This window comes from Oncorhynchus nerka, linkage group LG23 (assembly GCF_034236695.1).
Source record: "Oncorhynchus nerka isolate Pitt River linkage group LG23, Oner_Uvic_2.0, whole genome shotgun sequence".
Lineage (NCBI taxonomy): Eukaryota > Metazoa > Chordata > Actinopteri > Salmoniformes > Salmonidae > Oncorhynchus > Oncorhynchus nerka.
Window position 1 is genome coordinate 47628328 of NC_088418.1, and position 26952 is coordinate 47655279.

The 26952-nt window shown below is 46.6% G+C and overlaps 1 protein-coding gene across 1 annotated transcript in view; it reads left to right on the forward strand.

Annotated features, from left to right (window-relative positions):
* The window catches only part of LOC115106963 (metabotropic glutamate receptor 8-like), a 303996-nt gene that overhangs the window by 184597 nt on the left and 92447 nt on the right, over positions 1-26952 (forward strand). The window contains exons 4-5 of the mRNA XM_065008182.1: positions 26307-26442; positions 26669-26823. Coding sequence (XP_064864254.1) covers positions 26307-26442; positions 26669-26823 — 291 coding nt within the window. The remainder of the gene's footprint in view (positions 1-26306; positions 26443-26668; positions 26824-26952) is intronic.

Sequence of the window (26952 nt, forward strand, 5' to 3'; positions counted from 1 at the left end):
CTCTCTCTCTCTCAGGGTATTATACTACCCCTCTCTCCCTCCCAGGGTCTCTCTCCTCTCAGGGTATTATACTACTCCCTCCTCTCTCTCTCTCCTCTCAGGGTATTATACTACTCCCTCCTCTCTCTCTCCTCTCAGGGGTATTATACTACTCCCTCCTCTCCCTCTCTCTCAGGGTATTATACTACTCCCTCCTCTCTCTCTCTCTCAGGGTATTATACTACCCCTCCTCTCCTCTCTCTCTCTCTCTCAGGGTATTATACTACCTCCCTCCCTCTCTCTCTCCTCTCAGGGTATTATACTCCCTCCCCTCTCCCTCTCTCTCCTCTCTCTCTCAGGGTATTATACTACTCCCTCCTCTCTCTACTCTCAGGTATTATACTACTCCCTCCTCTCTCTACTCTCAGGGTATTATACTACTCCTCCTCTCTCTCTCCTCTCAGGGTATTATACTACTCCCTCCTCTCTCTCTCTACTCTCAGGGTATTATACTACTCCTCCTCTCTCTCTCTCAGGTATTATACTACTCCCTCCCTCCCCTCTCTCTCCTCTCAGGGTATTATACTACTCCCTCCTCTCTCTCTCCTCTCAGGGTATTATACTACTCCCTCCTCTCTCTCTCCTCTCAGGGTATTATACTACTCCCTCCTCTCTCTCCTCTCAGGGTATTATACTACTCCCCTCCTCTCTCTCCCTCTCAGGGTATTATACTACTCCCTCCTCTCTCTCTCTCTACTCTCAGGGTATTATACTTCTCCCTCCTCTCTCTCTCTCTCAGGGTATTATACTACCCCCTCCTCCCTCCCCTCTCTCTCTCAGGGTATTATACTACCTCCCTCCTCTCCTCTCTCTCTCTCTCCTCTCAGGGTATTATACTACTCCCTCCTCTCTCTCTCTACTCTCAGGGTATTATACTACTCCCTCCTCTCAGGGTATTATACTAAACCCTCCTCTCTCTCTCTACTCTCAGGGTATTATACTACTCCTCCTCTCTCTCTACTCTCAGGGTATTATACTACTCCCTCCTCTCTCTCTACTCTCAGGGTATTATACTACTCCCTCCTCTCTCTCTACTCTCATGGTATTATACTACTCCCTCCTCTCTCTACTCTCAGGGTATTATACTACTCCCCCTCTCTCTCTCTCCTCTCAGGGTATTATACTACCCCTCCACCCTCCCTCTCTCTCCTCTCAGGGTATTATACTACTCCCTCCTCTCTCTCTATTCTCCTCAGGGTATTATACTACTCCCTCCTCTCTCTCTCTCTCAGGGTATTATACTACTCCCTCCTCTCTCTCTCTCTCTCAGGGTATTATACTACTCCCTCCTCTCTCTCTACTCTCAGGGTATTATACTACTCCCTCCTCTCTCTCTCTCTCAGGGTATTATACTACTCCCTCCTCTCTCTACTCTCAGGGTATTATACTACTCCCTCCTCTCTCTCTCTCTCAGGGTATTATACTACTCCCTCCTCTCTCTCCTCTCAGGGTATTATACTACCCCCTCCTCCCTCCCCCTCTCTCTCCTCTCAGGGTATTATACTACTCCCTCCTCTCTCTCTCTCTCTCAGGGTATTATACTACTCCCTCTCTCTCTCTCTCTGGGTATTATACTACTCCCTCCCTCTCTCTCTCCTCTCAGGGTATTATACTACTCCCCTCTCTCTCTCCTCTCAGGGTATTATACTACCCTCCTCTCTCTCTCTCAGGGTATTATACTACTCCCTCCCTCTCTCTCTCCTCTCAGGGTATTATACTACTCCCTCCTCTCTCTCTCTCTCAGGGTATTATACTACCCTCCTCTCCTCTCTCTCTACTCTCAGGGTATTATACTACTCCTCTCTCTCTCTCTACTCTCAGGGTATTATACTACTCCTCCTCTCTCTCTACTCTCAGGGTATTATACTACTCCCCTCCTCTCTCTACTCTCATGGTATTATACTACTCCCTCCTCTCTCTCTCTCTCTCAGGGTATTATACTACTCCCTCCCCCTCTCTCTCCTCTCAGGGTATTATACTACTCCTCCTCTCTCTCTCTCCTCTCAGGGTATTATACTACTCCCTCCTCTCCCTCTCTCCTCTCAGGGTATTATACTACTCTCCTCCTCTCTCTATCTCATGGTATTATACTACTCCCTCCTCTCTCTACTCTCAGGGTATTATACTACTCCCTCCTCTCTCTACTCTCAGGGTATTATACTACTCCCTCCTCTCTCTCTCTCTCAGGGTATTATACTACTCCCTCCTCTCTCTCTCTCCTCTCAGGGTATTATACTACCCCCTCCTCCCTCCCTCTCTCTCCTCTCAGGGTATTATACTACTCCCTCCTCTCTCTCTCTCTCTCAGGGTATTATACTACTCCCTCCTCTCTCTCCTCTCAGGGTATTATACTACTCCCTCCTCTCTCTCTCTCTCTCAGGGTATTATACTACTCCCTCCCTCTCTCTCCTCTCAGGGTATTATACTACCCCCTCCTCTCTCTCTCTCTCAGGGTATTATACTACTCCCTCCTCTCTCTCTCTCCTCTCAGGGTATTATACTCTCTATTATACTCCTCTCCTCTCTCTCTCTCCTCTCAGGGTATTATACTACTCCCTCCTCCTCTCCCTCTCTCTCAGGGTATTATACTACTCCCTCCTCTCTCTCTCCTCTCAGGGTATTATACTACCCTCCTCTCTCTCTCTCTCAGGGTATTATACTACCCCTCCTCCCTCCCCTCTCTCCTCTCAGGGTATTATACTACTCCCTCCTCCTCTCTCTCTCTCCTCTCAGGGTATTATACTACTCCCTCCCCTCTCTCTCCTCTCAGGGTATTATACTACTCCCTCCTCTATCTACTCTCAGGGTATTATACTACTCCCTCCTCTCTCTCTCTCTCTCTCTGGGTATTATACTACTCCCTCCTCTCTCTCTCTCTCCTCTCAGGGTATTATACTACCCCCCTCCTCTCTCTCTCTCTCCTCTCAGGGTATTATACTACTCCTCCTCTCTCTCTATTCTCAGGTATTATACTACTCCTTCCTCTATCTCTCTCTCTCAGGGTATTATACTACTCCCTCCTCTCTCTCTACTCTCAGGTATTATACTTCTCCCTCCTCTCTCTCTCTCAGGGTATTATACTACTCCCTCCTCTCTCTCTCTCCTCTCTGGGTATTATACTACTCCCCCCTCTCTCTCTCTCTCAGGGTATTATACTACTCCCCTCCTCCCTCCCTACTCTCAGGGTATTATACTACTCCCTCCTCCCTCTCTCTCTCCTCTCAGGGTATTATACTACCCCCTCCTCCCTCTCTCTCTCTCTCAGGGTATTATACTACCCCCTCCTCTCTCTCTCTACTCTCAGGGTATTATACTACTCCCTCCTCTCTCTCTCCTCTCAGGGTATTATACTACTCCCTCCCTCTCTCTCTCTCTCTCAGGGTATTATACTACCCCCTCCTCCTCTCCCTCTCTCTCTCTCTCAGGGTATTATACTACTCCTCCTCTCTCTCTACTCTCATGGTATTATACTACTCCCTCCTCTCTCTACTCTCAGGGTATTATACTACTCCCTCCTCTCTCTCTACTCTCAGGGTATTATACTACTCCCTCCTCTCTCTCTCCTCTCAGGGTATTATACTACTCCCTCCTCTCTCTCTCTCCTCTCAGGGTATTATACCTCCTCCCCTCTCTCTCTCTCTCAGGGTATTATACTACTCCCTCCTCTCTCTCTCTCCTCTCAGGGTATTATACTACCCCCTCCCCCTCCCCTCTCTCCTCTCAGGGTATTATACTACTCCCTCCCTCTCTCTCTCTCTCTCAGGGTATTATACTACTCCCTCCTCTCTCTCTCTCAGGGTATTATACTACCCCCCTCCTCCCTCCCTCTCTCTCTCTCTCAGGGTATTATACTACTCCCTCTCTCTCTCTCCTCTCAGGGTATTATACTACCCCTCCTCTCCTCTCTCTCTCAGGGTATTATACTACTCCCTCCCTCTCTCTCTCCTCTCAGGGTATTATACTACTCCTCCTCTCTCTACTCTCAGGGTATTATACTACTCCCCTCTCTCTCTACTCTCTCAGGGTATTATACTACTCCCTCCTCTCTCTACTCTCATGGTATTATACTACTCCCTCCTCTCTCTCTCAGGGTATTATACTACTCCCTCCCCTCTCTCTCCTCTCATGGTATTATACTACTCCCTCCTCTCTCTCTCTCTACTCTCAGGGTATTATTCTACTCACTCCTCTCTCTACTCTCAGCATATTATACTTCTCCCTCCTCTCTCTCTACTCTCAGGGTATTATACTACTCCCTCCTCTCTCTACTCTCAGGTATTATACTACTCCCTCCTCTCTCTCTCTCTCTCAGGGTATTATAAAACTCCCTCCTCTCTCTCTCTCTCTCAGGTATTATACTACCCCCTCCTCCCTCCTCTCTCTCTCCTCTCAGGGTATTATACTACTCCCTCCTCTCTCTCTCTTTCCTCTCAGGGTATTATACTACCCCCTCCCTCCTCCCTCTCTCTCCTCTCAGGGTATTATACTACTCCCTCCTCTCTCTCTCCTCTCTGGGTATTATACTACTCCCTCCTCTCTCTCTCTCTCTCAGGGTATTATACTACCCCCTCCTCCCTCCCCTCTCTCTCCTCTCAGGGTATTATACTACTCTCTCCTCTCTCTCTATTCTCATGGGTATTATACTACTCCCTCCTCTATCTCTCTCTCTCAGCGTATTATACTTCTCCCTCCTCTCTCTCTACTCTCAGGGTATTATACTACTCCCTCCTCTCTCTACTTTCATGGTATTATACTACTCCCTCCTCTCTGTACTCTCAGGTTATTATACTACTCCCTCCCTCTCTCTCTCTCTCTCAGGGTATTATACTACTCCTTCCTCTATCTCTCTCCTCTCAGGGTATTATACTACTCCTCCTCTCTCTCTCAGCGTATTATACTTCTCCCTCCTCTCTCTCTACGCTCAGGGTATTATACTACTCCCTCCTCTCTCTCTACTCTCAGGTATTATACTACTCCCTCCTCTCTCTCTCTCTCTCAGGGTATTATACAACTCCCTCCTCTCTCTCTCCTCTCAGGTGTTATACTACCCCTCCTCCTCCCCTCTCTCTCCTCTCAGGGTATTATACTACTCCTCCTCTCTCTCTCTTTTCTCTCAGGGTATTATACTACCCCCTCCTCCCTCCCCTCTCTCTCCTCTCAGGGTATTATACTACTCCCTCCTCTCTCTCTCTCCTCTCAGGGTATTATACCTCTCCCTCCTCTCTCTCCTCTCTGGGTATTATACTACTCCCTCCTCTATCTCTCTCCTCTCAGGGTATTATACTACCCCCTCCTCCCTCCCCTCTCTCTCTCTCTCTCAGGGTATTATACTACTCCCTCCTCTCTCTCTCTCCTCTCAGGGTATTATACTTCTCCCTCCTCTCTCTCCTCTCTGGGTATTATACTACCCCCTCCTCCCTCCCCTCTCTCCTCTCAGGGTATTATACTACCCCCTCCTCCCTCCCCTCTCTCTCCTCTCAGGGTATTATACTACTCCCTCCTCTCTCTCTCCTCTCAGGGTATTATACTACTCCCTCCTCTCTCTCTACTCTCATGGTATTATACTACTCCCTCCCCTCTCTCTCCTCTCAGGGTATTATACAACTCCCTCCTCTCTCTCTCTCCTCTCAGGGTATTATACTACCCCCTCCTCCCTCCCCTCTCTCTCCTCTCAGGGTATTATACTACTCCCTCCTCTCTCTCCTCTCAGGGTATTATACTACCCCCTCCTCCCTCCCTCTCTCTCTCTCAGGGTATTATACTACTCCCTCCTCTCTCTCTCTCCTCTCTGGGTATTATACTACTCCCTCCTCTCTCTCTCTCCTCTCAGGGTATTATACTACCCCCTCCTCCCTCTCCTCTCTCTCCTCTCAGGGTATTATACTACTCTCTCCTCTCTCTATATTCTCATGGTATTATACTACTCCTTCCTCTATCTCTCTACTCTCAGGGTATTATACTACTCACTCCTCTCTCTCTACTCTCAGCGTATTATACTTCTCCCTCCCCTCTCTCTCCTCTCAGGGTTTTATACTACTCCCTCCTCTCTCTCTCTCCTCTCTGGGTATTATACTACTCCCTCCCCTCTCTCTCTCCTCTCAGGGTATTATACTACCCCCTCCTCCCTCCCCTCTCGGGGTATTATACTACTCCCTCCTCCTCTCTCTCCTCTCAGGGTATTATACTACCCCCTCCTCCCTCCCCCTTCTCTCCTCTCAGGGTATTATACTACTCCCTCGCCTCTCTCTCTCCTCTCAGGGTATTATACTACCCCCTCCTCCCTCCCCTCTCTCTCCTCTCAGGGTATTATACTACTCCCTCGCCTCTCTCTCTCCTCTCAGGGTATTATACTACCCCCTCCCCCCCCTCTCTACTCTCAGGGTATTATACTACTCACTCTTCTCTCTCTACTCTCAGGGTATTATACTACTCCTCCTCTCTCTCTACTCTCATGGTATTATACTACTCCCTCCCCTCTCTCTCCTCTCAGGGTATTATACAACTCCCTCCTCTCTCTCTCTCCTCTCAGGGTATTATACTACCCCCTCCTCCCTCCCCTCTCTCTCCTCTCAGGGTATTATACTACTCTCTCCTCTCTCTCTATTCTCCTGGTATTATACTACTCCCTCCTCTCTCTACTCTCATGGTATTATACTACTCCCTCCTCTCTCTACTCTCAGGGTATTATACTACTCCCTCCCCTCTCTCTCCTCTCAGGGTATTATACTACTCCCTCCTCTCTCTCTCTCCTCTCAGGGTATTATACCTCTCCCTCCTCTCTCTCCTCTCTGGGTATTATACTACTCCCTCCTCTATCTCTCTCCTCTCAGGGTATTATACTACCCCCTCCTCCCTCCCCTCTCTCTCCTCTCAGGGTATTATACTACTCCCTCCTCTCTCTCTCTCCTCTCAGGGTATTATACTTCTCCCTCCTCTCTCTCCTCTCTGGGTATTATACTACCCCCTCCTCCCTCCCCCTCTCTCCTCTCAGGGTATTATACTACTCCCTCGCCTCTCTCTCTCCTCTCAGGGTATTATACTACCCCCTCCTCCCTCTCTCCTCTCAGGGTATTATACTACTCCCTCGCCTCTCTCTCTCCTCTCAGGGTATTATACTACTCCCTCCTCTCTCTACTCTCAGGGTATTATACTACTCCCTCCTCTCTCTCTACTCTCATGGTATTATACTACTCCCTCCCCTCTCTCTCCTCTCAGGGTATTATACAACTCCCTCCTCTCTCTCTCTCCTCTCAGGTGTTATACTACCCCCTCCTCCCTCCCCTCTCTCTCCTCTCAGGGTATTATACTACTCCCTCCTCTCTCTCTCTTTCCTCTCAGGGTATTATACTACCCCCTCCTCCCTCCCCTCTCTCCTCTCAGGGTATTATACTACTCCCTCCTCTCTCTCTCTCTCTCTCAGGGTATTATACCTCTCCCTCCTCTCTCTCCTCTCTGGGTATTATACTACTCCCTCCTCTATCTCTCTCTCCTCTCAGGGTATTATACTACCCCCTCCTCCCTCCCCTCTCTCTCCTCTCAGGGTATTATACTACTCCCTCGCCTCTCTCTCTCCTCTCAGGGTATTATACTACCCCCTCCCCTCTCTCTCCTCTCAGGGTATTATACTACTCCCTCCTCTCTATCTACTCTCATGGTATTATACTACTCCCTCCTCTCTACTCTCAGGGTATTATACTACTCACTCCTCTCTCTCTACTCTCAGGGTATTATACTACTCCCTCCTCTCTCTACTCTCATGGTATTATACTACTCCCTCCTCTCTGTACTCTCAGGGTATTATACTACTCCCTCCCCTCTCTCTCCTCTCAGGGTATTATACTACTCCTTCCTCTATCTCTCTACTCTCAGGGTATTATACTACTCACTCCTCTCTCTCTACTCTCAGCGTATTATACTTCTCCCTCCTCTCTCTCTACGCTCAGGGTATTATACTACTCCCTCCTCTCTCTCTACTCTCATGGTATTATACTACTCCCTCCCCTCTCTCTGCTCTCAGGGTATTATACAACTCCCTCCTCTCTCTCTCCTCTCAGGTATTATACTACCCCCTCCTCCCTCCCCTCTCTCTCCTCTCAGGGTATTATACTACTCCCTCCTCTCTCTCTCTTTCCTCTCAGGGTATTATACTACCCCCTCCTCCCTCCCCTCTCTCTCCTCTCAGGGTATTATACTACTCCCTCCTCTCTCTCTCTCCTCTCTGGGTATTATACTACTCCCTCCTCTCTCTCTCTCCTCTCAGGGTATTATACTACCCCCTCCTCCCTCTCCTCTCTCTCCTCTCAGGGTATTATACTACTCTCTCCTCTCTCTATATTCTCATGGTATTATACTACTCCCTCCTCTATCTCTCTACTCTCAGCGTATTATACTTCTCCCTCCTCTCTCTCTACTCTCAGGGTATTATACTACTCCCTCCTCTCTCTACTTTCATGGTATTATACTACTCCCTCCTCTCTGTACTCTCAGGTTATTATACTACTCCCTCCCCTCTCTCTCCTCTCAGGGTATTATACTACTCCTTCCTCTATCTCTCTACTCTCAGGGTATTATACTACTCACTCCTCTCTCTACTCTCAGCGTATTATACTTCTCCCTCCTCTCTCTCTACGCTCAGGGTATTATACTACTCCCTCCTCTCTCTCTACTCTCATGGTATTATACTACTCCCTCCCCTCTCTCTCCTCTCAGGGTATTATACAACTCCCTCCTCTCTCTCTCTCCTCTCAGGTGTTATACTACCCCCTCCTCCCTCCCCTCTCTCTCCTCTCAGGGTATTATACTACTCCGACCTCTCTCTCTCTTTCCTCTCAGGGTATTATACTACCCCCTCCTCCCTCCCCTCTCTCTCCTCTCAGGGTATTATACTACTCCCTCCTCTCTCTCTCCTCTCTGGGTATTATACTACTCCCCCTCCTCTCTCTCCTCTCAGGGTATTATACTACCCCCTCCTCCCTCCCCTCTCTCTCCTCTCAGGGTATTATACTACTCCCTCCTCTCTCTCTCTCCTCTCAGGGTATTATACTTCTCCCTCCTCTCTCTCCTCTCAGGGTATTATACTATTCCCTCCTCTCTCTCTACTCTCAGGGTATTATACTACTACCTCCTCTCTCTCTCCTCTCTGGGTATTATACTTCTACCTACTCTCTCTCTCTCCTCTCAGGGTATTATACTACCCCCTTCTCCCTCCCCTCTCTCTCCTCTCAGGGTATTATACTATTCCCTCCTCTCTCTCTTCTCTCAGGGTATTATACTACTCCCTCCTCTCTCTCAGGGTATTATACTACCCCTCTCTCTCTCTCTCTCTCTCTCTCTCTCTCCTCTCTGGGTATTATACTTCTCCCTCCTCTCTCTCTACTCTCAGGGTATTATACTACTCTCTCGTCTCTCTCTCTACTCTCTGGGTAAAAAACTATTCCCTCCTCTCTCTCTTCTCTCAGGGTATTATACTACTCCCTCCTCTCTCTCTACTCTCAGGGTATTATACTACTACCTCCTCTCTCTCCTCTCTGGGTATTATACTTCTCCCTTCTCTCTCTCTCCTCTCAGGGTATTATACTATTCCCTCCTCTCTCTCTTCTCTCAGGGTATTATACTACTCCCTCCTCTCTCTCTACTCTCAGGGTATTATACTACAACCCCCCTCCTCTCAGGGTATTATTCTACTCCCTCCTCACTCCTCTCAGGGTATTATACTACTCCCCCTCCTCTCAGGGTATTATACTACTCCCTCCCCTCTCTCTCCTCTAAGGGTATAATACTACCCCCTCCTCTCTCTACTCTCATGGTATTATACTACTCCCTCCTCTCTCTACTCTCAGGGTATTATACTACTCCCTCCTCTCTCTCTACTCTCATGGTATTATACTACTCCCTCCTCTCTCTCTCCCCTCTCAGGTATTATACTACTCCCTCCCCACTCTCTCCTCTTAGGTATTATACTACTCCCTCCTCTCTCTCTACTCTCAGGATATTATACTACTCCCTCCTCTCTCTCTCTCCTCTCAGGTATTATACTACTCCCTCCTCTCTCTCTACTCTCAGGGTATTATACTACTCCCTCCTCTCTCTCTCCTCTCAGGGTATTATTCTACTCCCTCCTCTCTCTCCTCTCAGCGTGTTGTACTTTTCCTTCCTCTCTCTCTACTCTCATGGTATAATACTACTCCCTCCTCTCTCTACTCTCAGGGTATTATACTATTCCCTCCTCTCTCTCTCTCTCTCTCTCTCTCCTCTCCATGGTATTATACTACTCCCTCCTCTCTCTACTCTCAGGGTATTATACTCCTCTCTACCTCCTCTCATGGTATTTTTCTACTCCCTCCTCTCTCTCCTCTCAGGGTATTATACTACTCCCCCCTCTCTCTCTCACGTATTATACTACTCCCGCCTCTCTCTCTCTCCTCTCATGGTATTATTTTACTCCCTCCTCTCTCTCCTCTCAGGGTATTATACTACTCCCTCCCCTCTCTCTCCTCTCAGGGTATTATACTACACCCTCCTGTCTCCTGTCAGGGTATTATACTACTCCCTCCCCTCTCTCTCCTCTCAGGGTATTATACTACTCCCTCCCCTCTCTCTCCTCTCAGGGTATGATACTACTCCCTCCCCTCTCTCTACTCTCAGGGTATTATACTACTCCCTCCTCTCTCTCTCCTCTCATAGTATTATACTACTCCCTCATCTCTCAGGGTATTATACTACTCCCTCCTCTCTCTCTCTCTACTCTCAGGGTATTTTACTACTCCCTCCTCTCTCTCTCTACTCTCAGTTTATTATACTACTCCCTCCCCTCTCTCTCCTCTCAGGGTATTTTACTACTCCCTCCTCTCTCTCTCCTATCAGGGTATTATACTGCTCCCTCCTCTCTCTCTCCTCTCAGGGTATTTTACTACTCCCTCCTCTCTCTCCTCTCAGGTATTATACTACTCCCTCCTCTCTCTCTCCTCTCAGGTATTATACTACTCCCTCCTCTCTCTCTCCTCTCAGGGTATTATACTACTCCCTCCTCTCTCTCTACTCTCAGGGTATTATACTACTCCCCTCTCTCTCATCTCAGGGTATTATACTTTTCCAACCCCACTCTCTCTTTTCGGGGTATTATACTACTTCCTCCTCGCTCTCTCCTCTCTGCATATTATACTACTCCCCCCTCCTCTCTCTCTACTCTCAGCGTATTATACTACTCCCCCCTCCTCTCTCTCTACTCTCAGCGTATTATACTACTCCCTTCTCTCTCTCCTCTCAGGGTATTATACTACTCCCTCCCCCCTCTCTCCTCTCAGGTATTATACTACTCCCTCCTCTCTCTCCTCTCAGGTATTATACTACTCCCTCCTCTCTCTCTCCTCTCAGGTATTATACTACTCCCTCCTCTCTCTCTCCTCTCAGGGTATTATACTACTCCCTCCTCTCTCTCTACTCTCAGGGTATTATACTACTACCTCCCCTCTCTCTCCTCTCGGGGTATTATACTACTCCCCTCTCTCTCCTCTCAGGGTATTATATGACTCCCTCCTCTTTCTCTACCATCAGGGTATTATACTTTTCCAACCCCACTCTCTCTTTTCAGGGTATAATACTACTCCCTCCTCTCTCTCTCCTCTCAGGGTATTATACTACTCGATCTTCTCTCTCTGTATTATACTACTCCCTCCTCTCTCTCTCCTCTCAGGGTATTATACTACTCCCTCTTCTCTCTCTGTATTATACTACTCCCTCCCCTCTCTCTCCTCTCAGGGTATTATACTACTCCCTCTTCTCTCTCTGTATTATACTACTCCCTCCTCTCTCTCTACTCTCAGGGTAAAAAACTACTCCCTCCTCTCTCTCTCCTTTCAGGGTATTATACTACTCCCTACTCTCTCTCTCCTCTCAGGGTATTATACTACTCCCCTATCTCTCTCTCCTCTCTTGGTAAAAAAACACTCCCTCCTCTCTCTCTCCTCTCAGGGTATTATAGTACTCCCTCCTCTCTCTCTCCTTTCAGGGTATTATACTACTCCCTACTCTCTCTCTCCTCTCAGGGTATTATACTACTCCCCCCTCTCTCTCTCCTCTCTTGGTAAAAAAAACACTCCCTCCTCTCTCTCTCCTCTCAGGGTATTATACTACTCCCTCCTCTCTCTCTCCTCTCAGGGTATTATACTACTCTCTCTTCTCTCTCTGTATTCCCCTACTCCCTCCTCTCTCTCTACTCTCAGGGTATTATACTATTCCCTCCTCTCTCTCTACTCTCAGGCTATTATACTACTCCCTCCTCTCTCTCTCTCTCTCCTCTCAGGGTATTATACTACTCTCTCCTCTCTCTCTACTCTCAGGGTATTATACTACTCTCTCCTCTCTCTCTACTCTCATGGTATTATACTACTCTCTCCTCTCTCTCTCTCCTCTCAGGGTATTATACTACTCTCTCCTCTCTCTCTACTCTCAGGGTATTCCCCTACTCCCTCCTCTCTCTCTCCTCTCAGGGTATTATACTACTCCCTCCTCTCTCTCTCCTCTCAGGGTATTATACTACTCCCTCCTCTCTCTCTACTCTCAGGGTATTATACTACTCCCTTCTCTCTCTCTCCTCTCAGGGTATTATACTACTCCCTCCCCCCTCTCTCCTCTCAGGTATTATACTACTCCCTCCTCTCTCTCTCCTCTCATGTATTATACTACTCCCTCCTCTCTCTCTCCTCTCAGGGTATTATACTACTCCCTCCTCTCTCTCTACTCTCAGGGTATTATACTACTCCCTCCTCTCTCTCTCCTCTCAGGGTATTCTACTACTCCCTCCTCTCTCTCTCTACTCTCAGGGTATTATACTACTCCTTCCTCTCTCTCTCCTCTCAGGGTATTATACTACTCCCTCCTCGCTCTCTCCTCTCTGCATATTATACTACTCCCTCCTTCTCACTCTCTACTCTCAGCGTATTATACTACTCCCTACTCTCTCTCTCTACTCTCAGGGTATTATACTACTCCCTCCCCTCTCTCTCTCTCTACTCTCAGGGTATTATACTACTCTCTCCTCTCTCTCTACTCTCAGGGTATTATACTACTCTCTCCTCTCTCTCTACTCTCAGGGTATTCCCCTACTCCCTCCTCTCTCTCTCCTCTCAGGGTATTATACTACTCCCTCCTCTCTCTCTCCTCTCAGGGTATTATACTACTCCCTCCTCTCTCTCTACTCTCAGGGTATTATACTACTCCCTCCTCTCTCTCTCTACTCTCAGGGTATTATACTACTCCCTCCTCTCTCTCTCCTCTCAGGGTATTATACTACTCCCTCCTCTCTCTACTCTCAGGGTATTATACTACTCCCTCCTCTCTCTCTACTCTCAGGTATTATACTACTCCCTCCTCTCTCTCTCCTCTCAGGGTATTATACTACTCCCTCCTCTCTCTCTACCCTCAGGGTATTATACTACTCCCTCCTCTCTCTCTACTCTCAGGGTATTATACTACTCCCTCCTCTCTCTCTACTCTCAGGGTATTATACTACTCCCTCCTCTCTCTCTACTCTCAGGGTATTATACTACTCCCTCCTCTCTCTCTCCTCTCAGGGTATTATACTACTCCCTCCTCTCTCTCTACTCTCAGGGTATTATACTACTCTCTCCTCTCTCTACTCTCAGGGTATTATACTACTCTCTCCTCTCTCTCTCCTCTCAGGGTATTCCCCTACTCTCTCCTCTCACTCTCCTTTCACTGCCTCTTATTAAAGTTCAACCAAATGCCAATACTCTCTCAGAGGTCATTTAGCTCTACCATGTTATCTCTCTCCATCCATCCATCCATCCATCCATCCATCCCTCTCTTTCTCTCCCTCTCTCAGTTTGTCAAACAGAGATGCCTCTGTTCAACAATCATCAGGCAAACACACATCCCATCATGTGTGTGTGCCAAGCGTGTTAGATGACAAGTGCATGGAGGGTAATGTACACTGGAGAGCACCTGGCACAGAGGGCGGTACACACACATCGACAGAAAGTGAGAGAGAGCGAGACAGAGAGGCACATAGACAGAGGGGAGTGGATTAGAAAATACTGGCAAGTGTTACTGAGATAGAAAGAGTGACGAGACACACAGCAACTGATACCCACCAGGGAGGTTGGCAGAGGGAGGGAGGGTTCGGGAGAGAGAGCGGAAGGGAAAGAGGCAGCATCAATGATTGAGCTGGGCTGGGGTTTACAGCATATCTTTGGAGAATTGGATGAGAGGGAACGAGGGAGTGAGGGAAGGAGGAATGGAGGGAAGATCAGGGTAGTTGTTGGAACAGAGGGATGCTGCCTTCCAGTTTACAATGGGGATCAAGGGCAGATGGGGCGAGAGGGAAAGAGAAAGAGAGAGACGATAAGCACAACATCGATGCACAGCCCGGCACAGAGTCTTTCTCTTTCTCAATCCATTCCTTAGAATCCTGTCAAGTACGTTATCATTGATGCTTCCATACTCAGCATTTATCGACAGTTTCGATTAGAAGAGCTCTAACTTTTTCTCTCCTCCCACTCTTTTCTGCCCCCTCTCCTTTCACTCTCTCCCCCCTCTATCTCTTAACCTTGACAGTTTAAAGTCAAGAGTAATATTTCCAGTACTCTATCCAGCGTCAGATAAAGTCATTTGAGGTTAAGATTCAAAATGGCATAATGAATTAATCTATTGACCTCCCCTCCCCTCTCCCTCCATCTCCCTCCACAATGGAGAAAGGGCCCATGCACATCCGAAATATCAATATTTGAATAGTCCATACAATGTTAACACCCCATCAATCTCGCTAGCGCCACATTAGCATAACACACAATGGCAGCGGGTAGCAGGTGAACGTAGCGTAGCGCTCTTAGCGACGGCCATAATGGATTCACTGGGCTGGTTCTTTACGATGCCATTCAGCAGCATGTTTGCAGTAATCACAGTGATGTTATCAGGGACAATAGGCAGTGCCTCCATCTCCATTCAAATGGCATACATCCACCTCTCGCTCTTCTCTGCTCTGCTCTGGGAGAGCGAACAGAGATTTTAATAGAGACAAATGATGTTTTTTATTACCAGGCTTGTATTTTCCAGTCAGTCACTCTGTGGTGGTGATAATGTGTTGTTATATTGATGTTTTGTTTATATTTCCCAGTGTGTGTGTGGGAAGGGGGGTTGATGGTCGATAATGGTCTCTCTCGGATTGGGGTGGGTTCCTCAATCGTTCCTCGCCTCCTCCTGCCTCACCGGAAAGGCTGGAGGCGAGGGCTGCGTTTTGTCTCGGGCCGGTGGGGTGAGTTGAGGGGAGGTGAGGGACGTGTCAGATGGGAGAGGAAGCGAGGAAAGGGAGACGGGATTTAAAGAGAGAGAGGGGGACAGGATGGCGCCTTCTCATCCCAAGATCCCAATTCATCTGTGGATCTGAGCGTGATGGGTGTTCTGTCTGATAGGAGTGTGTGTGTGTGTGTGTGTGTGTGTGTGTGTGTGTGTGTGTGTGTGTGTGTGTGTGTGTGTGTGTGTGTGTGTGTGTGTGTGTGTGTGTGTGTGTGTGCGCGCGAGTGCGTGCGCGCGCGTGTGTGTGTGATAGTAAGCCTGTGTATCTGATATTAAAGCCATAGCTAATGCTGCAGGTTAGGATCATCACCTTTAGTCAGCTGTAAAGCCAACTGTTGGAAGTAGAGCAGAGCTGTAATATGTCTACTGAGCTTTCAGATGCAGAGCGGACAGACTTGGGTTCTCCTCCCCTCTCCTTTCCTCTGTGTATGTGTGTAAGGGTGTAGCACATACACTGAGTGTACAAAACACTAGGAACACCTTCCTAATATTGAGTGGCACTCCCTTTTGCCCTCAGAGCAGCCTCAATTCGTCGGCGTCTGATCTCTTCAAGGTGTCGAAAGTGTTCCACAGGGTTGCTGGCCCATGTTGACTCCAATGCTTCCCACAGTTGTCAAGTTGGCTGGATATCCCTTGTGTGGTAAACTGTTGAGCATTAAAATCCCAGCAGTGTTGCATTTGTTTTGACACACTCAAACCGACGTGCCTGGCACCTATTATCACACCCCGTTCACGGGCACTTAAAATGTCCGTCTTGCCCATTCGCCCTCTGAATGGCACACATACACAATCCATGTCTCAATTGTCTGAAGGCTTAAACATCCTTCGTTAACCTGTCTCCTCCCCTTCATCTACACTGATTGAAGTGGATTTGCCAAGTGACATCAATAAGGGATCATAACTTTCAGCTGGATTCACCTGGTCAGACTATGTCACAGAAAGAGCAGCTGTTGCTAAAGCTGGGTTATGCTTTGTGGGCAAGTCTGAAACGCAGATTAGCGTTTTTTGTCATGAATCTTTTTTGGAGGCAGCTCTGTAGACTGGTCATTAGCTAGCACAGCCACAAAGTCATAACATCTGATTTCAAATCTAACCTTAAAACTCAAACCTAACCTTACACACTGCTAACACTAATGCCTAACCCTAACATTAAATTAAGACCCAAAAGCACAGTTTTGTATACATACATTTTTACAATATAGGCAATTTTGACTTTGCAGCTGGCCCATCTAGCGGAACTTTCTCAGTTCTGCCTCCACAAGACAAGACTCGTGACATTAAGCAGGCAGGGGTGATGGGAATTTGTGTGACCTCCTTGCCTGCTATAGCTAGAAATCCCTCCAATTCACTGGGGGATGCATCCACCTAGGTGGCAAAGATGGGGAGAAAAAGAGAGATGGATAGGGAGGAAAGGAAAACCGTCTAAACCCAGGCTTGTAGATGACCTTCAGCACCTCGGCACCTCAGTCATTCAGGTGTGACTGGACTCCAAAATGCTGCATATCCCCCCACTCAGCACCTTACATCCCCCTTCTAGATCCTCTCTATTTCCCCCTCACTTTCTTTCCTTGGCCAGGGGATCAGAGGGAGATTGATCTGACCGATCAGAACTAGAGAGCTGTGGTCTGAGGATGGAAAGCCCGATTGGCATTAAAGCGACCTATAGATGCAGTAACATTGCTCTGTCTCGGTCTCTGGATGGTGTCTAGTATCCTGCCCTGCGTCAGGAGTTTAATCTCCTCTGTTCTCTCAGTACCTCTCCCTTCTCCCCCTATCCGGACTTTCGCCTGTCTCTCCCTCTTCTTCCCCTCACCCCCACACTCCCTCTCCACCTCTCTCCTCTTCTCCTCCTCTACACCTCAGCCCCTTCTCCCCCACACTCTTTCCTCTACCTCCCTCCCTCTCTCCTCTCCTCACAGCACACAGCTCTCTCCCCCTTGCCTTTCTTCTCCCTCTGGCCTCCCCTCAGATCACAGAAAGGGGCTGACACCAGCCAGACGGCTAGAGTTCAATGATGATGACAAGACTCCACAGTCCTCCCCAGACACACAGACCTACTGTCTGAGAGAGGGAGAGATGGAGAGAGAGGGAGGGAGAGAGAGAGGGAGGGAGAGAGAGAGGAAGGGAGAGAGAGAGGGAGGGAGAGAGAGAGAGAAGGAGAGAGAGGGAGGGAGGGAGAGAGAGAGATGGAGAGAGAGGGATGGAGAGAGAGAGAGGGAGGGAGGGAGGGAGAGAGAGAGAGAGGGAGATGGAGAGAGAGAGAGAGAGAGAGAGAGAGAGAGAGAGAGAGAGAGAGAGGACATTTTCTGTTTGATGCAGACAACACACAGACACAAAAACAAAGACACACACACTCACCACTCTCAGTGTACACACACACACGCACAAGCACAACACACAGGCACCCATGACAAACGCACACACACCAATTGCACCAGCTACTTCAAAGGCCCATGCTCCTCACCCCGGGGCTTGTAGCTAAGTGTGGCACGGAAGTAAACTTTTATCCTTTTATAAACCAATGTGAGTATTTAGAGACGTGCTGTTGATGTTTGTGTGTGTGGGAGAGAGAGGATGCTCAGTTGCATTGTTTGTGTGTGTATGTGTGTTCATATTTGTGTGTGTATGTGTGTGTGTGGATGTGTTTGCATGTATGTGTTGATCAGTGGAGGCTCCTCAGATGAGGAAGGGGAGGACCATCCTCCTCAGTGAATTTCCTAAAAATAAAAATGGCAAAACATTGAAAAACTATACTAAATATATTCACGTCACCAAATAATTGATTGAAACACACTGTTTTGCAACAAAGGTCTACATTAGCCTCAACAGCACTCTGTAGGGTATCACCATGGTGTAGCTGGAGGCCAGCTAGCTTCTCTTGACTCTCTTGACTCTCTTGACTCTCTTGAAGTACATTGACTTCAATACAAAACCTAGGAGACTCTTGGTTCTCATCCACTTCATAGACTTACACAGTAATTATGACAACTTCCAAAGGACGTCCTCCAACCTATCAGAGCTCTTGCAGCATGAAATAACATGTTGTCCACCCAATCAAAGGATCAGAGAATGAATCTATTATTGAAAGCATATGCTACAGCGAGCTAGCAATGCAGGGCATAAAATGTAGTGAGTAGATGACTCACAGCTTTCAACAAATTAATATTTTTTTAAACGAAGGAGAGGAAAGAGATTTTGCTTTCTTTTTTTTCACTTTCAGTTTCAGTTAATTAGCTAGCAAATGCAGATGGCTATTTGGTTACTCTAACACCCGACTCAAACAGAGGGATGCTATGTTAGCTATGATTATCCAACACAACACGGGAATTCTTTCACGTCAAGGTAAGCGTTTGGTTTTATTCATTTATTGCCACCGGAGCTTACTGACTGTACACTGTAACGCTACTGATTGTAGCGGGTTTACTAACACGTTCGTTCTTTAGCTATGTTGACTAGGACGTTACTTTAGCGAATATGGGGACAACGATGTAGGCTGTGTGTAGCGGTTATGACATGGTTTGGCTTGGAAAGGTTTTTTCACCTGGTCACATACAGCTGATGTGTTGTTGTTTGAAGTCCACAAACTAAGTGAAATGTGAGAGGAGGAGAGTGCACGGAGGCTAGAATTTATACAACGTGGCTGCTCTGATCAGGGGTGTATTCATTCCGCCGATTCTGTTGAAAAACATTTCTTAAACGAAAGCTAAAGAAACAGGGATAAAAAATACCTGAATGTATCCAATGCAAACTCTCGTTTGCAACTGTTGGACTAATGACTACACCCTTGATAAGCTAGATGCAGGCAAGAGTGTGCACGGCTGTATTGAATGTGTCACTGTCTGTCCTCTCCAATTTTTCTCAAAACCTGTTGTAAACTTCCATTCATAGGCTAGGTTGCAGCAACCTCATGATGGGTATAGGGAAAATGTGAGTATCATGGAGTAGCCTAAACCGATCAATGTTACATTGACCTGGGTGAATGACAGTCAGCCAACATGCTGTAATAGAAATAAGGACAGAAATCGTCCTCCCTCATCACGAAGGTCACTGACCACCACTGGTTCTTGGGTGTGTGTTTAAATGTGGGAGAGAGAGAGGAAATGCAGCTGCTACCATTGTAATACTGTCATAGAATCAATTCACTACCAGGATAGGGTTAAAACCAATGATGTATATAATCCCTGGATTGCTGATGCTACTGTATGTATTGGCCATTGAGAGGCTTGGAAGCCACCGGTCGGCCATATTGGCACTTCCCATTAGGAGTAGTCTTCCATAGGAATGAATGGAATTCTACAGTATTTTAATTAAATGTTTCAAGGACAAAATTACATCTGTTTTCCACATTTTGTAATATTACAGCCTTATTCTAAAATGGATTAAATCGTTTTTTTCCTCTCTCATCAATCACCCCATAATATTAAAGCAAACACAGGCTATTTGAAATGTTTGCAAAGGTATAAAATATGACATTTATATAAGTTGTGCTGTCATGTGCCTTTTACTGAGGAGTGGCTTCCTTCTGGCCACTCTACCATAAAGGCCTGATTGGTGGTGGAATGTTGCAGAGATGGTTGTCCTTCTGGAAGGTTCTTCCATCTCCACAGAGGAACTCTGGAGCTCTCTCAGAGTGACTATTGGGTTATTGGTCACTTCCCTGACCAAGGCCCTCTCACCTTGCGGCCAGCTTTAGGAAGCGTTTTGGTGGTTCCAAACTCCTTCCATTTAAGAATGGTGGAGGCCACTGTGGACCTTCAATCCTGCAGAAATGTTTTTATTTATTATTATTATTTATTTTCTTCCCCAATTGGTAGTGGTTACAGTCTTGTCTCCCGTACGGATTCCCTTACTCCCGTACGGATTCCGGAGAGGTGAAGGTCGAGAGCCATGCGTCCTCCGAAACACAACCCAACCAAGCCGCACTGCTTCTTGACACAATGCCCATCCAACCCGGAAGCCAGCTGCACCAATGTGTCGGAGGAAACACCGTGCACCCAGCGACCTGGTTAGCGTGCACGGCGCCCGGCCCGCCACAGGATTCACTAGTGCGCGATGAGAGAAGGATATGACTGCCGGCCAAACCCTCCCTAACCCGGACAACGCTGGGCCAATTGTGCACCGCCCCATGGGCCTCCCGGTCGCGAACCCATAATCTCTGGTGGCACAGCTAGCACTGCGATGCAGTGCCTTAGACCACTGCACCACCCGGGAGGCCACTGCAGACATTTTGTGGTACCCTTCCCCAGATCTGTGCCTGGACACAATCCTGTCTCGGAGCTCTATGGACAATTCCTTGGACCTCATGGCTTGGTTTTTGCTCTGATATGCACTGGCAACAGTGTGTGCCTTTCCAAATCATGTCCAATCAATTGAGTTTACCACAGGTGGGCTCCAAACAAGTTGTAGAAACATCTCAAGGATGATCAATGGAAACAGGATGCACCTGAGTCTCATATTCTTTATATTTAAACCTGTTTCCGCTTTGTCATTATGGTGTATTGTTTGTAGATTTACGAGGACATATATATATATATATATATATATATATATATATATATATATATATATATATATATATCAATTTTAGAATAAGGCTGTAATGTAACAACATTTGGAAAAAGTCAAGGGGTCTGAATACTTTCCGAATGCATTGTAAGTATGTTTTGGTTGTAGTGGGAACAGTAACATTATTAATACATATATTCTTTTAATAAATGTTTCATATACTTTTTTAATGTTTATCTCACATAATATAATTGAAAGGTATGCATTAAGGTGTCTGTAATAGAATACAAGAATGTATGTAGATAATAATAAATGGATTTCTATAGATTACAAAATAGTTTTTACACAGGGGGAAAGTGCCAAGATGGAGAAACGGTGGCTTCAACACAGCTCCCCCTACCAGTCATCTAGTGTGTATATAAATCATTGGTTAAAACATCAAGTTTAAGCTCTCATTCCGAATCATTAAGGTAAGGGATAAGGTAAAACATCAAATAAAAAACATTCACACCTGGTATTGAACAACCAACGTTCTGATCCAGAGCCATGGGATTACATCTCTCCTGCCACCCCCATCACAACACACTAGCAAAACCCAAGCTTATTTGATGGCAATAGCAATGACTGTTGCCCCTCTAGTGTTCTGTTTTGAAGGCACTTCCCGACGTCCTCAGGACATAGATAGACGTCCAATTTTGTCTTCAATCTTGGACAATGTCCCTGGAGAAAAAAAAACTCAGTACATGGTTGTCTGTCTGTACATTACATGGGTTGATACCTCATCAAGTACATGATGCTGTCTGTCTGTCTGCTGCAGACGCTACATGTTAATTGAAAGCCTGATGCATGTGTGTGTGTATGATCTTTGTTGGATGTGTGTGTGACGTTGGATGCTCTTAGATGCTGTTAGATATCTGGCAAAAGAACATGTTTTATTATCCTTGCCTATATGTCAGCTGAAGATGAGTGGGCTGCATAGACAGCTTTCCTAATTGAGTGTGTGTGGGTGGACTTATGCGGGTGCGTGCTTCTCTGAACGTATTCTTTGTAAATATGTGACTGCAGCATGTGTGTGTGTGTGTGTGTCGGTAGATGTGGTGGGAAGCTTAGCCACACTGAGGAGGACAGAGAGAGCTTGCAGTGGCACAGATTCATCATGCTGTGTGTGTGTGTGTGTGTGTGTGTGTGTGTGTGTGTGTGTGTGTGTGTGTGTGTGTGTGGAGTGAGTTTGGAGGTGTGTGTCAGTGTGATTGTGGAGGTGTCCCACATTCAGGCTGAGAGAGAAATGAGAAGTGCTTGGGTTTAGTAGACCGATGTCTCGTAATGAAAGATTTATCAGCAGCACAGCTCTTGCCTCTCTCCTCCACACACGCACGCGCACGCGCACGCACTCGCACTCGCACCACACAGACACTGCTACCGCTACGAAATGACTGGTCACCCCGACAGCTAGCGCTTTGAAGCTAACTTTATTAGCCATTCTACTTAGCGGGAGGGACCCCCCCCCCGTCAGGTGATCGGAGAGGAACTGTTTGAAATCAAGCCTCCCAGGTCGGAGCACTCCTAGTGATGTTACAGCAGGAAGAACACACACACACACACACACACGGGTCAACTACTGCTGCAAGAGTGGGTTTTAATGGGGAAAGACTGAGGAATGATGGAAGAGAGAGAGCAGGGGGAGATGAAAGACAAGAAGGAACGGAGAGAACAGCTATCTCGTGAGCATTCATAATTCAATATGTTAGTGGGGTAATGGAATGGGAAAACCACTCATTGGGAGAGAGTTCATTATCCTGGGAAGAGATAATGTGGTCCAACGTTGGGAAACAGGCTTGATGTAATTATCATGGAATAGAAGCACGTTAAACACCCTGATAAGGTCTACAGTTGAAGTCGGAAGTTTACATACAATTAGGTTGGAGTCATTAAAACTCGTTTTTCAACCACTCCACAAATGTCTTGTTTACAAACTATAGTTTTGGCAAGTCGGTTAGGACGTCTACTTTGTGCTTGAAACAAGTCATTTTTCCAACAATTGTTTACAGACAGATTATTTCACTTATAATTCACTGTATCACAATTCCAGTCTGTCAGAAGTTTACACACACTAAGTTGACTGTGCCTTTAAAAAGCTTGGTTAAATTCCAGAAAATGATGTCATGGCTTCAGAAGCTTCTGATAGTCTAACTGATATAATTTGAGTCAATTGGAGGTGTACCTGTGGATGTATTTCAAGGCCTACCTTCAAACTCAGTGCCTCTTTGCTTGACATCATGGGAAAATCAGAAGAAATCAGCCAAGACCTCAGAAGAAAAATTGTAGACCTCCACAAGTCTGATTCATCCTTGGGAGCAATTTACAAACGCCTGAAGGTACCACGTTCATCTGTACTAACAATAGTACACAAGTATAATCACCATGGGACCACGCAGCTGTCATACCGCTCAGGAAGGAGACGCGTTCTGTCCCCTAGAGATGAATGTACTTTGGTGCGAAAAGTGCAAATCAATCCCAGATCAACAGCAAAGGACCTTGTGAAGACGCTGGAGGAAATAGGTACAAAATTATCTATATCCACAGTAAAACGAGTCCAATATCGACATAATCTGAAAGGCCGCTCAGAAAGGATGAAGCCACTGCTCCAATACCGCCATAAAAAAGCCAGACTATGGTTTGCAACTGCACATGGGGACAAAGATCGTACTATTTGGAGAAATGTCCTCTGGTCTGATGAAACAAAAATAGAACTGTTTGGCTATAATGACCATTGTTATGTTTGGAGGAAAAAGGAGGAGGCTTGCAAGCCGAAGAACACCATCCCAACCGTGATGATAAGAGCGTCTGCTAAATGACTTAAATGTAAATGTGATGCACGGGGGTGGCAGCATCATGTTGTGGGGGTGCTTTGCTGTAGGAGGGACTAGTGCACTCCACAAAATAGATGGCGACATGAGGTAGGAAAATTATGTGGATATGTTGAAGCAACATCTCAAGACGTCAGTCAGGAAGTTAAAGCTTGGTCACAAATGTGTCTTCCAAATGGACAATGGCCCCAAGCATACTTCCAAAGTTGTGGCAAAATGGCTTAAGGACAACAAAGTCAAGGTATTGGAGTGGCCATCACAAAGCCCTGACATCAATCCCATAGAAAATGTGTGGGCAGAACTGAAAAAGTGTGTGCGAGCAAGGAGGCCTACAAACCTGACCCAGTTTCAGCAGCTCTGTCTGGAGGAATGGGCCAAAATTCACCCAACGTATTGTGGGAAGCTTGTGGGAGGCTACTCAAAACATTTGACCCAAGTTAAACAATTTAAAGGCAATGCTACCAAATACTAATTGAGTGTATGTAAATTTCTGACCCACTGGGAATGTGAGGAAAGAAATAAAAGCTGAAATAAATCATTTTCTCTACTATTATTCTGACATTTCACATTCTTAAAATAAAGTGGTGATCCTAACTGACCTAAGAGAGGGAATTTTTACTCTGATTAAATGTTAGGAATTGTGAGTTTAAATGTATTTGGCTAAGGTGTATGTAAACTTCCGACTTCAACTGTATATATCATCATCCTAATCAGGGGGGGCAGATGGTCAGACTTTGACTCGTCACGTTTCTTAAAGCACTGATAATCATATGATTAAATATGAAATCCAGGGATGGAGGCAACAGTTGGAATAGCAAGCCTACAGAGTATGTTTCAATTAGTTAACTCCCACTACATCGTCCACTGGGGTGATATGATGCTAGATATGTGTGTTTACTGCCTCAACTTCTACCCAGAGTCGACTCAGTCTCTGTATGTAAAAACACTCACGCTGTGAAACATATTCCTGAATTGCTTTACTCAGTAGCATATTAGTGGTTTTCACTTGGAGCTGTGTGTCTGTCGGCAGGTGTACTGACCGCTAGGCTGCTGTAGTGGAGCTGGTGTCACCAACAGGGTGCACTGCAATACTCTCAGTCATCCACAGCCATCTCTCTCTCTCTCTCTCTCTCTCTCTCTCTCTCTCTCTCTCTCTCTCTCTCTCTCTGTCTGTCTGTCTGTCTGTCTGTCTGTCTGTCTGTCTGTCTGTCTGTCTGTCTGTCTGTCTGTCTGTCTGTCTGTCTGTCTGTCTGTCTGTCTGTCTGTCTGTCTGTCTGTCTGTCTGTCTGTCTGTCTGTCTGTCTGTCTGTCTGTCTGTCTGTCTGTCTGTCTGTCTGTCTGTCTGTCTGTCTGTCTGTCTGTCTGTCTGTCTGTCTGTCTGTGTCTGTCTGTCTCTTTCTGTTTCTCTCAGAGATGTTGTACTATGCTGGGTTCTCTGTAAGCGATGGTGTTTGTGTATTCATAGAAAACATACTCACACTGGTCCCTGCATGTTGACGATGACAAGTATCGTCCATTAAAAAAATAATTGTTTGAAAGTTAACTCTGGGTGCATAATAATTTGTTTTTCTTTGATAATCAGTTTTTCACCACATGAAAGAGCAATTTTTCAGTTCTTGGAAACCGGGACCAGGCTTTGAGTGCGTAAATGAGAGAAACCACTATGAAATGAATGGTAATTGAATTGGGATAGCGGCTGAGTTTATTCCGAGGGTAATAACTATGGTTAGTTCACATGAGAGATGAGTTGAAAGAAGGGCTTGAAGGAAGAGACAAACAGCCAAATGACTCACAGGACAAAAAATAATGTTCTCTTTCAAAATACATTTGAATTTGTTGGAATTCGTCTGTCAAAATTGTTGGTTGAAGGGTCAAATAGATTGACCTGGAAGATACAACTTTAATAGCGCCGTGATGAGGCAGATGCTTTGTCTGTATTTGGGAACCCTTCTCCTCTATAAGACAGTTATTAATGACCTATCAATCCCCAGGTCAACACATTGACCTATTATGAGATCAAATGCAGTGAGGCCCAACAGACCAACCATTATTCTAGAGAGGGCATTCGTTTGCTGCAAATTAGTATTTTTCTACGGGATGGTGTGTGTGTGTGTGTGTGTGTGTGTGTGTGTGTTTGAGTGGAGAGAACGCTGCTCTGATTAAGTACAGTAATACAGAGCCGCAGACACTACAGATGTTAATTTAATGGCCTGGAACTTAATGAGATTGGCTGAGGAGACTCCGACACACTCACACACACTCCCCCGTATCATGTTTCAAGGCTAATTATACGACCCTACACTGTGAGTTATTAACAGCCACATTAAATATGAAACATGGCTGTGTGTGTGTGTGTGTCCGCTCCAATATGTCCTGTCACGTTGTTTGTGTAAATCCTGGCTCTGTGTGCTGGCAGGAAGGCAACAGGCTGCCACTCCAGGATCCGTCTTTCTCTATCACAGCAGTGGGAGTCACAATGCTGTTTACGATGTTCTCATATTGATGAGGATGATTCAGACACTAAAGTATTCTCCTTCTTTTTCTCTTTATTTCTCTCTCTCTCCCTCCCCTCTCTCCCTCTAGGTGGGGTGTGTATAGCCCAGTCTCTGAAGATCCCGCGTGAACCCAAGACAGGGGAGTTTGATAAGATCATAATACGTCTGCTGGAGACGTCCAACGCCAGGGCTGTCATTATGTTTGCCAACGAGGACGACATACGGTATGTTGTACAGCCCCCACCCCCCCAAAAAAACACACAACTACACCTCTATAACCTATCCCTACACCACTGCACACACACCCCTGTACCCTTATACCCAGGTATACCAAGTGTCGGTTGTGACTCCAGTACTGACTCCTTCTCTCTCTCTTCCTTTATCTCCCCTTCCTCTTTCTCTTCCCCCCTCTCCCTACCCCCTTTCTCCCTCCTTCTATCGCTCTCTCAGGCGTATCCTGGACGCGGCCAAGCACAACAACCAGACTGGTCACTTCCTGTGGGTGGGGTCAGACAGCTGGGGCTCCAAGATCTCTCCTGTGATTGGCCAGGAGCGGGTGGCTGAGGGAGCCGTTACCATCCTGCCCAAACGAGCCTCCGTTGACGGTACAGACAGAAGCCATTTTAGATGATAGTGTTTTAAGGGGAAAGATTTAAAGACACAGTATACCCTCAACAAGGTTGATATCACATCATACCAGATGTTTACATGTCTGTTTTTACGTCTTATGTCAC